This window comes from Camellia sinensis, chromosome 8, assembly GCF_055761805.1.
Source record: "Camellia sinensis isolate YWXY chromosome 8, ASM5576180v1, whole genome shotgun sequence".
In the NCBI taxonomy this organism is placed as follows: domain Eukaryota; kingdom Viridiplantae; phylum Streptophyta; class Magnoliopsida; order Ericales; family Theaceae; genus Camellia; species Camellia sinensis.
In genome coordinates, this window is record NC_138968.1 from 152,770,876 (window position 1) to 152,787,365 (window position 16,490).

At 33.0% G+C, this 16,490-nt stretch overlaps 1 protein-coding gene across 2 annotated transcripts; it reads right to left on the minus strand.

Annotated features, from left to right (window-relative positions):
* Positions 1 to 3,099: 3,099 nt before the first annotated feature.
* Positions 3,100 to 9,438, minus strand: LOC114256653 (uncharacterized). 2 transcript variants are annotated; one of them, XM_028196306.2, is made up of 9 exons: positions 9,173 to 9,438; positions 8,065 to 8,250; positions 7,757 to 7,952; positions 6,954 to 6,993; positions 6,714 to 6,784; positions 6,048 to 6,142; positions 4,525 to 4,592; positions 3,626 to 3,736; positions 3,100 to 3,469 (listed from the first exon to the last, which is right to left on the minus strand). In XM_028196306.2, the coding sequence occupies exons 2-9, from the start codon at positions 8,104 to 8,106 to the stop codon at positions 3,337 to 3,339; spliced, it is 756 nt and encodes a 251-aa protein (XP_028052107.2). In that variant the 5' UTR covers positions 8,107 to 8,250; positions 9,173 to 9,438; the 3' UTR covers positions 3,100 to 3,336. The 2 variants fall into 2 exon arrangements, with proteins under 2 accessions (XP_028052107.2, XP_028052109.2); XM_028196308.2 differs by lacking the exon at positions 3,626 to 3,736.
* Between the last annotated feature and the right edge of the window lie 7,052 nt (positions 9,439 to 16,490).

Sequence of the window (16,490 nt, forward strand, 5' to 3'; positions counted from 1 at the left end):
ATTTAGTCCTAAAAGTTTTCTTATGCTTCATTTAGTCCCATTTTTACATCAACATGATGTGAATGATGTAAATGAGCTGATGTTTCATTCTATAATTTCAAAATTTATTGAAATCTGATGAACATTAGATGTTTTTCATCCTATATTTTCAAACATTATTGAAATTTGATGAACATTAGATGTTTGAAATCCAATGTTTGTAACATGACTCTGATGTTATTAACATTGTATCTGATGTTATTAACATTGTAATGGGACCTTTCAGTCTATAAGAAAACTTTTAGGACTAAACAGTGCATAAGTTATTAATTTGGAATTTATTGGTGCATCCCCCAATAAAAAAACACTAAAAATTAGTACCATAAAAAAATTAAGAAAAAAAAAATTAAAAATATTTTTATATAATTTTATCTTTTTGAAGCACAAAAATAATTTTTAAAAATTTAAAATATATATTTTTGATATTTACTTTTATCAAATTAGTTTCTATATTTTTTCCATTTGTTTTGTTTTGTTTTTTTTTTTTTTTTTTAAATAATGAAACCAAACATGGCTTGTTCTTGAAGTTGTGCCCGTTGCCCAAGATTGGTTTCGCAGAAAACTCCATCCTTTGTATTCTTGTTCGCTTGACTCGTCATTTGCCACCTATGTGGTGGCAGTTCCGTAATATATGTGGGAATGGAACCTTAAGTATGAAATTAAAATTTCACATAAAAATCGACTGCTCTTGCCAAAAATTTTTTTTTTTTATCAGTCGAAATCCATTGAAGGAAGCTAAAAACGGCATTTACAAAGGCCAACAAACGACCAAGCTTATACCAAAACAGAGTAAAGAAAATTACAAGAAGCACTTTGGAGATAAAATATGAAAATATTCAGAGGCACATCATGTGCTTGGGCTCGTACTGCACAAGCAGAATCGATCAAAATCGACAATGGAGCCTGTCTGAGATAAATCATATAATTCAACCACAAAGTTTGGAAAGCCACAATCTAAGCACAGATGACCCCAAAATTACAAGCAAAAATCAAAAAAATAGAAAAAAACAGAAAAGAAAGGACCTTATCCCAGGATCCATGGCAAATCTGGTGGTGGAGAGGTGGTAGAAAGAGCAGATCTGATGCCCAACACACTCAGGAGATGGACGATCTGGCAGATCTGGTAGGGCGGAGATGGCGCCAATGGAAGACGAAAGACGAGCTCGACAGATCTGGTGAGGCACTGGTTGGAGAAGTCAGAGAAGAGTGAGGATGAAGAGTAGAGTTCCACCAAGAAGGGGAAAAGGACCTCACATGAAGGGAGAGATGGAAAGACTAAGCTTCCAAAATATTATTGAGCCAAAAAGGACAAGAAAAAACCAAAAAGGAGGGGCAGAAGGGAGGAAAGAGGCTGCCGGAGACTCAAGCCCCCCTCCCCTGCCCCAAGATGCGCCTTCGGAGAAACCCTAAGAGATGTAGAGAGAGAAGTTTGAGGATCAATTTTTTGCTCTTGCCAAAATTTGTGAGGCATCATCTCCTACTCTACACAATGACATATGCCCATCATCTTTCAATTTTTTTTTATTATAATTTTATCCCTAAATTAAATTACTCTTTTAGACAATATAAATCCTAACTTTTTAAAGTATAGCAATACCATCACCAGCCACCGCATCTACTGCCTACGTCGGACTCTGGTGACGCCATCTCTCTACCCTCTAACTATGGCGACCGTCGCCTTCTCAGCCCCGACTTCGCTGACCGCTGTCTCGCCAATCTCCATCATGGCTCATCTCCTTTCTTCTTCTTCACGTCTCTCTATCTCTATTTTTTTCTCTCTTCTCCTTTTTCTTAGCTACCGCTACAACTCGGTGTTGAGTTAAGAGAGAGATATCTAGGGTTTGGGTTTCTAGATCTAGGGCTTGAATAGACAAAGAAGAAAAAGAAGAAGAAGAATAGAGAGGGTTGCGGAAGGGGGCGGAGGACGGTGTACGACAGAGTTGGGAAGAAGGGTTGGTGAGTGGTGCGATAGAGCTATAGAGAAGGGTTGGTGGGTAGTAGATATGGTGGCGGGGACTAGGGAGGATTGGTGAGATTGGCAGGAGAGGAGAGAGGCCATGGAAGAGTGGACGAGTAGAGGAAAAAGGATGGCCACTGGCTGCCGACGGCCGGTGGTGGAAGTGCTTAGGGTTAGGGTTTTGCTAGAGAGGATAAAGGTAATTTCGTATTATTTGAAAAATGATAGTGTGTATTAAGAGAAAATGGAAGAATCTAAATTGAGTGTGGTGTGAACTAAGAAAACAATATATATTAAAAAAAATTGTGAGGTGGAAATAGAATTACCATAGTTTATCGGGGTCTAAGGGCCTTATTACACTTTAAAACAGAAGGACTCATCAAAGTAGCTTGTATTCTTTAGTTTATTCCTGTAGCTTCTTCTAACATGTAAAGTAGATGATATTGTCTCAAAAATATTAAATGCAATAGCCATTAAAAGCAACTTTATATTGTTACTTTCAAATGACTCAATCTGTATCATCCAAGAGAAACAAGTGAATTAAGGAAGAAATTAATAATAATAATAATAATAATAATGCCAAATACTCTTACAACTCTTCCTGATTGGATATTATAGGGACTAAAATAGCATAATATATGCAAAATATTATAGGGACTAAAACAACATAATACATGCAAAATGAATCATAATTGAATTTAAAAGACCGTCTGTAATTGGTCTAATTGACTTAAATTACAAACTTTAGAAACAAAATTGATATAATCAATACTTGAAAGAGCAAAGTGACAATAAACACGTAGTGTAGAGACCATAATATATTTAATCCTTCAAGGAATGAGTCTAAGACTCTACATGGTCTAGTGCACTTTATCACTTTAAAACAAAAGACCTGTCAAGGCAATTCTTGTAGTGGTGTTGTGTTGGTTTAAGTTGCTCACATAGTTGCTTAATTGACTTTGAAATCCATAACTGTGAATCAATCATCATAAAGAGAATTTCAACTAACATGACCAGAAGTTGCCAAAGCCCTTCATCTAGGCACTGGTCAGCTCATTATATCTGATTCATGTAAAAGAGCTCTTGCCCCAGTAGAGAAAAACTGTAAAATAACATGCACGAGTGCAAAAACACTCACCCCCATTATTAAATATCAAGTGAAATTTACTTGCATCCAGTGGTTGTGGTGATAGCAGCGGCCACAGTACAAAAATTACTCGTCTAGGACTCCAAACATTCTCTTAACAAATAATTTCTAAACACTCGTGTTTTTGTTTTCTTCGCTCCGTGGTAGAAGATTGACCATGGTATCAAGAGAAGCATATAGATCAAGAAATTAATCATAATATTGATTCCAATTGCTTCATTTCTGGGTCCAAATTTTCAGGTGCTATATCTTCCTCTGGGACCCTATATGCATCAGCAATAGCCTTTCCTTTGGCCAGCACATCAGATGGAACAGTTTCGAGCAAGCTGTAGAATCAAATATACTAATTATAGCTTTCTTCCAGATATGTTAGTTTAAGAAAAGTGAATGAGGTAAACATACAAGGGGAAACTGTTAAAAATGCACATTATGTTTGTTATAATTGAATTTGTAAGTAGATCAGCATCTCAAACCATCATTACCCATCCAATGCATCAAGTGCAATACTAATCTTTGCCTTCATAGATTCAACAGAGGCTTCTGGATCATTCCTCGATGCATGCAGGAACAAAGAATCAAGTTCTTCCAAGGCTCTTCAAATGAAAAATCCACTGTTGTTAAGAAGTTGGTTTGACAACAATGTTGTAACCTTGATTATGTAACTGTACAAGATTTAACTACAACAATATATCTAAGGCGTATTTCAGTATTATTTCAAAGTTTGTGCAGTGCCAATATTAGAGATTTACGGTTGGTGATTCTGCTCTCCACATGTGCACACTTCTACTGTAAATTTCAGCAAGTAGGCCAAAAGAACATTCATCTTCTGACTGGGAACTTTGTTATGACATATTTGAAAACTCAATTTTGATATTTGCCATGCAGCTGCAGCGGCATTCCTCCTAATGAATCAGTCTGACTGAACTTTTTAATTACTAAAATATAACTCCAAGATACAGCACAATGGTGAATAGTGTACGATTCCAAATTTTTTCTCAACTCACTAACATTTTCTAAAACTGGAAACGCAGGAAAGCTCTCACTTTTTTTCCCCCAGATAAATTGCTCAAACTTTACCTTAAAACCTAGGAAAGATGATTCCACAGTTTGTCAATCAGACCCTTGATATCAAGTACATCAAATAATGTGTCTTGCTCCCACAGACTGCTCTGAGCAAACAAAATTTTCAATAGACATCTCTAATGATCCAATTGGATTTCATCTGACATAATGAAACTCCTGGGCAGTGATACAACATATGACTATTGTTTTCGGTCTTAATATATCTATTTGGTTGCATTTAGATCAATAGATTTCAAATGAGTGTATTGCAAGTTCAAAGCATAAATAGATATTATCCTGAAATTTGTGAAAATAGTACCTGAGACATTGATCTACATTCTGGCCAGCAATTTTACCATTGCCACTGTCAGATGCATATTGTGCTACCTGTAATTTGAAGGAAATTAAAAAAATTATAGCAACTAATACGCAAAAAGTTTCCATGATTGAGTTTTCTATCTTAATATAGATTCCAATTTGACACCAATAATGAATAATAATACTGTTTAGTATGCAAGAAAATAGCAAAAACTTAGCTATTAGTAGCGCTCAAAAACTTCATAATGACAATTAAGTGCCCTGAAAATTTCGTAGTTCCTTATAGTCGTCTTATTTCAGTTGAAAGTCACTATTTTTAAAATACCCCCACTTGGAGGATTATCTACCTTTCTTGATCATAGACTAAAAACAACACTCTTGTCATGAAAAGATGAGGTATTCAATTATAATCGGAACATCTATGTACAGAACATTAGACATTCTACAAGAACATATTGTAACAAAACAGTCCAATATCTTAATGTAAACCTTATTGTAACTCAAATACCAAGTTATGGATAATGATTTTCTGCATAACTTCTTGTGTCAAACCTAGTTCCCTGAATTATTCCTCATTTAGTTTTGGTGCTTTGACATGATATCCTTAAATTTTGTCATATTGCCATCAACCACAAAATAAAATATTTGAAAATTTCTGTTTTGTTGACCATGGCAGGTTTTGTACTTAGGTCATCTCAGCTTTTTGACAGTTGGGTATGACCACCTAAGAAATACAGACATGAACATGCGACATGGCACAAATACACCAACACAACAATTTGTGAAAAATGCAAGACACGATGCTTGGGGGACATTATATCTATTACATGTTATGAATATTTCATTCAAGATAATAAAAAAATGCAATAGACAATTAATTTTTAAGAATTACTATGTATAAATCTACATTGTCTTTTTTAACAATCATTGTATCCTTAAAGTTATTTTATTCAAGCTTATAATGTGTTTCATATGTGTTTTAAGTGATGGACATGGATGTCTCCTAAGTGTTCGAAGCATGTCCGGATCTAAAAATAAATTTTAAAAAATAAATAAATAAATAAAAAAATTTGACACATTGGACATGTCTCAGACACATGTCGAGAAGTGTCCTATGAGTGTCGGTGTTCAACACGTGTCCAGCACGGACACGCCACCTACTTGGAAGTGATTGTGCTTCTTAGCTGACCACCAATAAAATCTTTCATGTTATGAGTTAAGCATTAGACACATGATGTAAAGTTTTGAAACGAACAATCACCTTTTACCCTATATCTACCAAACTTCTCATAAGAACTGTTGCATCAATTGAAAGACACTAGTAGTATACCTTTCTGCACAAGTACAGAAAGGGATATTCTCAGAAGCCAAAGGTTTTAAAAGGTCCCAACCAGTTAAGATCATTCTTAAAATTATCATCCAATGAAACAATATAAAGGGAAATTCATCCTCAATAAAGTTCAGAAGTAGATTATCATTGTAGCAAAAACAGAAAGAAAACATTTCATTAAACCCCCAACTTACGGCCCGAATATTAATGCGAAGAGATGCGGCAGGGCCAGAACGTAATAAATTTCGGCAGGAAGTATACTGAGGTTGATTAATTTCCAGAGTTTTTCCTGCATTAGAAGGGGGGGAAATGCAAATTTCACTCCACCTTGTTTGTACATCCTAGAAATCTCAAATAAACATGCATTTCTAGCATAAAATGCCCTAAACATTACTACGCATCAAAAAGAAAAACAAATTAAAAAAGAGCAATGGCATCTAGATAGTGGACATATAAGCACATAACAAATACTGAAATAAGCATTACATTCTCCACTGGTCTACCTGATTAATTTAAATATAGAAGTACAAGACATATTAATATCGTCAAAGATATCCACCACCCTAGTTAGGTGCGAATGTGTATTGAACTTCCCTTGGCCTAATAAGAGCACTATTTTGTGCTCTAATCATTAATCAAGGTGTGAAAATAGATGGTTATTGATTAATCAGTTCTCATTCATAAACAAATTCTCAACAAGATCCAGTTTGAGTATACATGTATGGACCATTAAAATGAGTAATAAATCAAAGAGAAACTTACTATGTGAAATGATTAAGAACATGTCATATCTAGCAATGATTCCTAATTTGAAAACTTCATTGAGAAAAAATATGGGGAAGCAAAGGAGTGACAATTACCTAAGTCTTGAATCTGCAACTGAGTCAATATAACAGCGGGTACATAAGCTTCTAGCGGTTCAAGCTTTTTTCTAGTTAATACGTTTTAAGAAGGATTAGCAACAACAGAAATTAGTATCTAAGTTCACAATAAAATTTTTGATTTGACCACTTTGATTGAAACTTAAAATTGTATACGCTATGTTCTCCATATTTCTCTAAAATTCAATAAAATGTCAAAAACCATGATTTATCCATTACCTTTTCACATATTTATCCAAAATGCTTCCAGCCATAGCATCTGTACAAGAGGGAAAAAAGGGAGGTTACTCCAACAGTTCAACAAACTAGTTGCTTTAAATTTGCAATCTGTTTTCGACTAAACAAACGGAAAATAAATTATGAAACAGACAATTTTTTAAAATATATGCAAATGTAATATTGATTTAAATTGACAAATCTTTTTATTTTGTTTCTCATCCAACTAGGATGTGTTTGGACTTCCATTATAGATTGCAAGCATTATCAATTATCAACAACTTAGGGCCTGTTTGGACATCTCTTCCCTCAACATACCAAACACATTAAAATTGACTGTCATGCTGTCTGGGATAAAATTCACGGTCCAAACTTGAGGGAGCGTGTTAGAGATACAGCTGCATATGCTTGAAGACAGCCCCTAATTAGCAATTTTGTTCAACAAACATGGGCTTTGATTGTACATTCCTTGTATATATTTCAGTTATGTATTCCTGTATTCAACCCCTTGATTTCTCCGCTAATTTGACCTACAATGACATGGCATGCTAGGTGTCAATTTTTGATTTGCAACAAATTCAACTATATAAGGCTCCACTCCCTTCCCACATCATTATGGGTGAATTTAGCAATCTAAATTGTGGGTTTTAACATTTCTCTAACATATAATGAGAAAGTGAGATGCTGTATTAATTCATGCTGCAGCAATTTCATATCTTTTACTCTGTTCTAATCAGAACAGTATGAGAAAGAACAAAAACATACCCAGTTGGGAACAAAGAAGGAAGCAGAAAGAACCAACATGCCTGCAGTGGGAAGGGAAATAGCAGCACCCAGAAGGAGCATATTCATGAGCTGCCTCTTGCCCATGTCCGGTATAGCACTGGTGGCCATGCAGGTGCACCTCACTCTCCTGATTCTCTTCTTGTCCTTCTTCCACACCATATGGGTCCTGACCAGAGCTTGTGAAGGAGAGTACAATTCATTGTTGCTAGAGCACAGCTGAAATGAGTAGAGACATAAAACGAATCCCACTGGTTTGAATTTGAAATTAGGTGATTATAAATATGATACATACACATTTATATTTTTTTTTTATGGTGAATTAATTTACCTGCGATGGGGAGACAGGGCATAGGGTGGATGAAGAAGCCATGGAGAAGAGAGTGTAAGAGATGGCTTAGCTACCACAAATAAAAGCTGACAAGGCAGGTAAGCAGATGGCTACTACCACATATTTGGATATCATGACTTTTTAAAACTTTCTGCATATCTCCCACCCTGTTATTGGTTTTGGGTGCTTTATTTGGACAAAATTACACAACCACAAACAAAAATAAATAAATAAAAAGAAAAAGAGAGAAGAGAGTAATGCTAGAATAGTTCTTATTATGTAAAAAATTTAGATATCACGATTTTGTTAACGGTGCTAGGGACTCCATCACCCCCAATATTTTTTCATGTCCATAAATTTTTTTTTTTTTTCTTTCTTTCCAATCACCCACGGCCACGTGGGCTGGGGTCACTGGGGTCCAGCGGGATTGGGGTCTGCCGCATTTTCTTTGTTTTTAAATTTCTCACGAACTCATACTCCCATCGACTTTGATTAGGATATAGTTTTTTTGATAAATTTTAAAAATAATTTTGGTAACTCTAAACTTATTGTTTATCAAATTAATATCCCATCTGATATGCTGATATGGCATTTGATATGTCACTCAGGGATGGTCCCTATCAAAAATCAGTTTCTCTTAATGGAAGTTTCCCCTCTCTCCCATAACGTTCACCCTTCTCGCACTCACTCCGCCGAGAACTTATTGATAGGTTTTGAAACATGGTTTCACGCCACGTTTATTTTGACAAGTGGTTAAAAATTAATTTTTAAATTTTTTGATTTTTAAAAAAAATAATAAAAAATAATGACTTAAAAAAATTAAAAAGTCAAAAAAAATAAAAAAATAACCGCGTTATTAAAACAGATAATTATACAGTAATGGTATTTCATAATATTATATTAAATATTGTGATTGGTGATTAGGAACTTAAAAAATTTATTAGATGATAATTGATTAAGAAGTGGAAACATGTGATATGTTAGAAATATTTAATAATTTTCCTATCAAAATAGACCTCAGTGTCTAGTGTCTGTTTAAAAAATAAAATAAAATAAAATAAAAAGATAAATCTCACTACTTTAACGAATAATAATTAAGTTGGATTACCACGTGAGCTTAACAGGAGAGGACACCACAGGTTCAGAGATGGTTGTCTGGATCTGATACATTGAGGAGGATTGGAGCCTTGAAGGGCTCGGAGGAGGACATCAGATCTCCGAACTTCTTGTCTTCTACATCTATGAGTGAGAAAGTTTAGGGCAAGAAAGGAACGAAGAATGAGGTTCGTGTATAGTATAGCTTCGGCTGGTGGCGGTGGAGATTTTGGCGCGGCGCAGTGACGGTGAGCTGTGCTTCTCTCGGTTATTTGTGGCGGTGTTTATAATAGTTTTGTTTACTTATTTATTTGTGGGCCAAATAATTGGGGTGGAGTTGGGCCACACAAGTTTTAAAGTCCTTACTAAAATGTTGTTTGTTTGTGTTGGAATAGATTTGGAAAGGCCTTGGTCTCATCCCAATCTAGGAGTTTATTCACAATACTGTATTAGCCCAATCCAATTCATCACAAATTTTTTAGCCTTCCCTGCCCAAGCAAAATGGTAATTGAATTGAAACTTGTTCATTATGTTGTACTGGTCTAAATTACGGCTTAGATGGTCTTTAGGGATTTTTATCGGTCGGTCGCAATAATTGAATCTATTATTCATTAAGTTCTAAGTTTCTATCTCATGCATCAAGAAATTCTGTTATATTTTTTTATTTCGATTTTGCCCCTGCTACTAGCTAGTAAAAAATCCCTATTTAAATCATCCCAAACACTTTACAAATCTTTAATTGTTTATAATATTTATTACTCATTAATTTTTCAATTTGTATTAACTTCTCTCTTGATTATTTTTCTAAAACTCTTTTTCTTTCTCATCTCTCTCTCTTTCTAGAAAATACCACTATTTGTAGCTATGGTCATGGCTATGGCCATCCACCCACAACCATCACCATCGTTGTCCGTCACTAACCACCGCCACCTCCACTGGTCACTACTACCACCTTCGTCAACCACTACCACCACCATTGTTCACCAACCATCTCCACCGTCGTCGATCTATACTTCACCATCTCTCAACCATTTGACTCACTAGCTTAACATTGTTGTCTTCCTTCCTCTTTGCCATTACCGTCACTCTTCCTCCATCCTTCGTCTTTCATTACCGTCGTTCTTCTTCAATCATCGATCCACCATCTTCAACGTCAAACTTCACCAATGGCTTCAAATCTAGTTGTTTTCAATGCCGATCTACCATTTTCGACGCCAATCTAGTACTTTACATGGTCGACAATGAGATCGAGACTCTTTCTACAGTGTGTTGGTGAAGATCTACATTTGTAAAACATGTTGAACTAATCTGATAAATTTATCAATAATTTGTTTAATATGTTATGGACTGCTGCTGTTAGAATTTTGATATTAATACAATGATAAATTTATCACTGATTTTTGTTCATGTTATATTTATCACCTCTCTTTTCCTCACTCACTCACTCTCTTTTTATTTCTCTTAAACCAAATCTATTGTATTAGTGATAAATATATCACTAATATATTTCTTTGAATCTTGTGTTGATTTGTGACGATGATGACGAGATTATTTTATTTTATTTTATTGTAATCTTTTAACAAACAACTAGTGAGAAATTTATCGGTGAATGTGTTTAGAGCATCTCCAACGGTAGTAGGCATTTTACCTATCTAAATATTACTATAAAGTATATATTTTATTTTGCCTATCACCTGTTTTATATTTTTACTCCAACCATGCTCTTTATTTTAGCTATTAATCCAAATACTATTAATTTTATAGAATGCCACGTCAACAACAAAGATGGAGGGAAATGATCCTAATGATTGAATACATTTTGCCTAGCGTTGAAGGCTAGCTACATGTAGCTAGTGAATATGAGTTGAGCCAAAATGCCTAATCATATGCCTAGTGCGTTGGAATTGAAAAAAGTGAATCACACTAGGCATTTTAACTAACAAGTATTATATGCCTAGTGCATTGGAGATGCTTACATTTATTACTAAATATGTCTTTGAATCTTGTGTTAATTTGTGACGATGATGATGTGATTTTCTTTTTGTAATTTTTTAACGAACAATTAGTGATAAATTTATCATTTTTGTCACTAGAGAGAGATGAATATGCAGTATGATTAATCTATCAGTGATAAATTTATCATTGATTGTTGAATATGCTGTATATTGTTGTTGATTTTTTATATTTATACAATGATGAATTTATTACTGATTTGTCATTGTAGATGTGAATATGTTGGATGAGTCTAGAAAGAGGATAAGAAGAGATGGTAAAGGCATGGTTATGTTGATCTACGATACGAAGGCCAACAATTTTTTACTAAGGCCTTTCCTTTTTCATTTTCCTCTTCATCTTCTCTCTCTCTCTCTTCTTTTTCTTCTTGTCCTGTCGCCATCAGATCTTAGGAGATAGTGATAGTAGTGAGCGCCGGAGGTTGCCAAAGGTTATCACCGGTGACTAGAAGTACTCGTCGATGGCTAGAAATGGGAGGCAGTAGGTCATGGCAATGATTTGATAATTGAATTGTTGAAGAACGTGTAAGAAGGGTATTTTGGAAATATTGAGAGGTGAAAAAATGAGCAGGACTTACAAGTAAATAAATCTGGTCAATAGGACCGGCTCGTAAGTCCCCCTTTTATTTTTATCGTCTGTTCTACTAGAAAAGTTTTAGTATAATGGTAATATAACATCATCACTTACTTGATATGTCAATAATAATGTAATATTATTGTTATATTGAATTTTTACCTAAAATGAGGTCAAATTGGATCTGAACCGTTGATTGCAAAGTGAGGCTTTGGTTGCCGTATGTGAACTGATAGTTATCCTAGACCAACTTCATGGACCTAAAGTAGTTGTCTCAAAGGCACAAGCCCAGTCTACTTGACATAAGTTAAGCCCACTATAGTTTGAAAGAAAGCACTCGGACCAAAATATATATATATATATATTTTTTTTTTTTTGAGGATTAATCATGTGTAAGGAAGCATAATTAATCCTCCAAAAAAAAAGAGGAAAAAAAAAAGGATATATCTTGCTTCCTTCGGCATTCTACATTCTGGTGATTGAGAATTTTATGTTAAGAGAGTCAAAGAATAGGGTCATCTATAATTAGCAACTTTTTTTTTTTTTCTTTCACAGCCGACATTAGGCAATCATGGTTCGTGATATAGATCACCTAAAGCACTCACTGTTTAGACCTAATCTATTGTAATTTTCGTCTCTTACAAAGGTTGAATTGCCACAGAATCTCATGAAGTATTTTATTGTGCTTACCTGCTAAATTTAGATTTATATGATATAGTTAATCATGCTTAATGAAAATCTGTACATAGGCATTTTCAAATACTGTCACTGCCCTTTATTACCTGGTGATGAATATAGGGCATATACTTCCACAAAAGGAAAATATAGGCCCAAGTTTGGTTTGACAACTATTTTTAAATAGCATTTTTTTGGCTAAAAAAAATTAGAGAAAATCAGAAAAGAACACAGCTTAATGAAAATAAAATAAAATTAACTGTTTGGTATTCAATTTTTTAATTATACATTTGGTTTTTCTAATGGAGAAAGAAGAGGATGTTCTGCAACTTAAATGAAATATATATAGTTACAATAGGGTACCAAAAAAGCTGATATGCCAAATGGAATTGACTTGACTCTTTTTTCTTTTCTTTTCTTTTTGTGTGTGTGTGTGTGTGTGTGTGTGACTTCTATTGTCAAAATGAAGGGCCTTTGTCAAATTATTTCACCAACCAAAGCCAGCCTTTAAAATGATAATAAAAATTTTATTAGCTGGTGTCTTAAATGAATTGTTAATAAATTTAAAATGATTTTATATTTTTTAGAGAACTTCGTATGGTAAACCAGTGTACATTTTTTCAAAATTCTCATTGATTAAGACTCTAAGAATAATAACGAAAATGAATTTCTATATTAAACAACAAAATTTTAATTTTTTTGTTTTTAAAAAAAAAAATTAACGAAACCCTATCAATATCTTTCTCTATCTCTTGATGTGTGGTTAGCTGGTGGTACTGGTACAAGGGCAATGGCTTCCAAAAACACATAATAATGGGGGATGTAGGTATTTGAGTTTGTCCCCAAGCAGGACGCTATTGTTGTTGTCGACATAAGAATTGCATAATGAAATAAAAAATAAAAAACAAAAAACAATGATAGTGTTCTATGCATCATGCATGGGGTGGTGTTGGCGTGAAACATACACTCAATCATCATGTGACTACATGTGTGTCTCTCTCTCTCTCATTCATTCTCTTTTCTCTAGCCTCAATAAAGAGAGACATTCACACTATATCATTTCAAGCGTGCACACTATACTATCCTTCTGAACAATCTCTGCAACAATCTTACCTTTTATCCATGGTCTTCTCTTATTACAAACTAAAATCAACTACAAATCCACAGAGAGAGAGAGAGAGAGAGAGAGAGAGAGAGAGAGATAGGAAAAGTAAAAGACTTGTTTGGTTTTCCAAAGAGTTAAAATTGATTTCTTTAGTTTCTTTAGGCTTTCTCTTGCACCAATGCATGGAAAGAGGATCCATTTCTATTGTTGAAAGAAGAATATGCCCAAAAACAAAAGCAATTTATTAGAATAATTATATTTGTGTATCAAATTTGATTTTACAATGTATCACTATTGTATTGATAACAGATAAATGATTGAAATTCATTCAATCAATACAATTATGACAAATAAAATGATAAATCAAATATGATATATAAATGTGACTGCCATGACATTATTCATAGTAATAATTTCTATAAAATACATTTTAGGAAAAGAAGCATATTATATCCACTTCTATTTTTGACCGTTTTATCTGGAAATAATAAATTTGAATCATTAATCGTAATTATATTAGTTTATTTTGAGACGTAAGTTAAAAGTTAATTTTTGACTTTTTTTTTAAAAAACGCGTAAAAAAATTAGAGATGTAATGTGACCAACAAAAAAAAAAACTAAAAAGCTAACTTTTTAATCCAATTGTCAAAATAAGTCATTAAGTCCTAAGCAACATAACTTTACTAAAGCGGATTATAATCATTACTTAGTTTGGAATATAAATTTGATAACTAATTTTGATTTGACAATTTGCAAACTTAACTATCAAAATGGCTCATTACCAAACATCATATTAGTTTATAACTAAAACCAATTTGAGTAATAATTTGCCTATCGTATGCAAAATGTGTTTTGTATCATGATCATATATATATATAGATATGTATGTGTGTGTAACAGAGGGATAATAGATATAGATATAGATAAAGGGTTTGTGGCCAGAGATGGAGCAAACTTGAAGCAACCAATAAAGAAAGGAACGTTCTTCAAAGGCATTTCGAAGTGAGGAACACTTTAAAAGCTCTACTTGGCCCTCTTCTCATTTTCCTACTCTTTTTGTGTCTCCAATCTAAAACAAAACCATTTTTATAACAATATTTTACATTATTCAATTACTAATCGTGATTATTGTTTATTCGTTTAAGACTCACAGATTGACTCACTAGCAACTATAGAATCCTATGAAGCCTTTCAAATACGAACTCTTATTAAATAATCAATCACTCTATTACTATCTAATTGCCTTCTTATGCTTAATTTTAAAGTAAAATGTTTAAACTATTTATAAGTAAATATACCTAACCTGGCACTGGTTTGTCTCCAAATTTAGATGAAAATGTAAATTAAGTCTTTTTGTGCTTTTCTTTTCTTTTGTTTTTTTTTTTTTTGTGTGGATATTTTCTTGTATCCCTTGACACTAACCCTTTTGAATGTGGACTTGATTACAATGTCACAATTTTAAAGAGAAGATATGTCTAATGTCATTTTTATTTTTATTTTATGTTGTTAAAGTCTTAAAAAAATGATATTCATACGAAAAATGTACTTGATAAAGTTGGTTAATGTGAACGGGTTAAATTTTGAGGGAAATTGAAGACTGTTTAAATAATTGAACAATCATCAATGACCAAAATTCAAATACTGTGTTTTCCATATTATTAATTTATCATTGTAGGCGGGGGGCTATACTTTCCAGTGGAACCGTACCATAAGAGTTAGTTGTTCTATTCTCATCATAAATAGTTCCCATCTTACAACCATTTTGAATTTAAATCCCTACCTAATACAACTACCTAAAGACTTTACCAACTAATTAATTATTTACACTTTTCATTACATTTCTTGTCATCATAATTTTTTTTTTTTTTTGGTAGTACACTAAGGGCGTGTTTGATATGCCGGATTAGGGATGGACTATTCACTATTTGAATTGTAATTCAAATAATGCTCCTTATCTGCCGTTTGATTTTTTTTTAGTCCGCTGGACTCTATGTCTGGCCGGACTCTTTATCCCCCATATGGGGGACTATTGTGTCCTGGGTGGGGTATGGAATAGTTTTTGGGGGACTATCCACTGTTGGGATTAGGTGGTCAAAATGACTATTTTGACCCTCTACTATTTAATTATATATTATATTTAATAAAATTCAATAAAATTTAAATGTCTTAATTTAAAAATAAAATAATTTTATTTAACTTTTTATTGATGTTTTATTTATTTAATTTTTTAAAATAATTTTTTTAAGATATTTTATTGATGTTTTATTTTAAAATTTTGTTTATATTTTATTTAATTTCATTATTTAAATTTAATAGATGTTTTATTTAATTTCATTGTTTGATTATTATTATTTTTAAAAAAAAAATTATTTAAAATTTTAATTAAAAAAATAATATATATTTTTATTGATATTTTATTTATTTTTATTTTTTTTAAAAAAATAAATTTATTTAATTGTGTAAAAAATAAAATAAAATAAATTTTTATTTAATCTAGCTAAAAATAATTAAAATATTAAAGATATGTTTAATATTATTATTACTTAGTAAACAATTAAAAAATGATAAAATAGTCTTTTGTTCATTTATGCTGTCCAGTCCGTCCAACCAAACGTTGGATTCACCAAAAATAGTCCTTTTCAGACATCTAATCCCATGAAACAAAACAAACACATGATACATATCCAATCCAACCAAATAGTCCAGGGGATTCACAGTTCCAGGACTCAAGTCCGATGGATTTTAATCCCCCTTATCTAGTCCGTCCAATCAAGCGAATCCCTCGGACTATTTTGTTGGATTGGATATGTATCCTATGTTTGTTTTTTCATGGGATTAGATGTCCCCGGACTATTTGGTTGGATTGGATATGTATCCTGTGTTTATTTTTTCATGGGATTAGTGTTTGGAAAGAACTATTTTTAGTGAATCTAACGTTTCGTTAGACGGACTGGATAGGACAAAT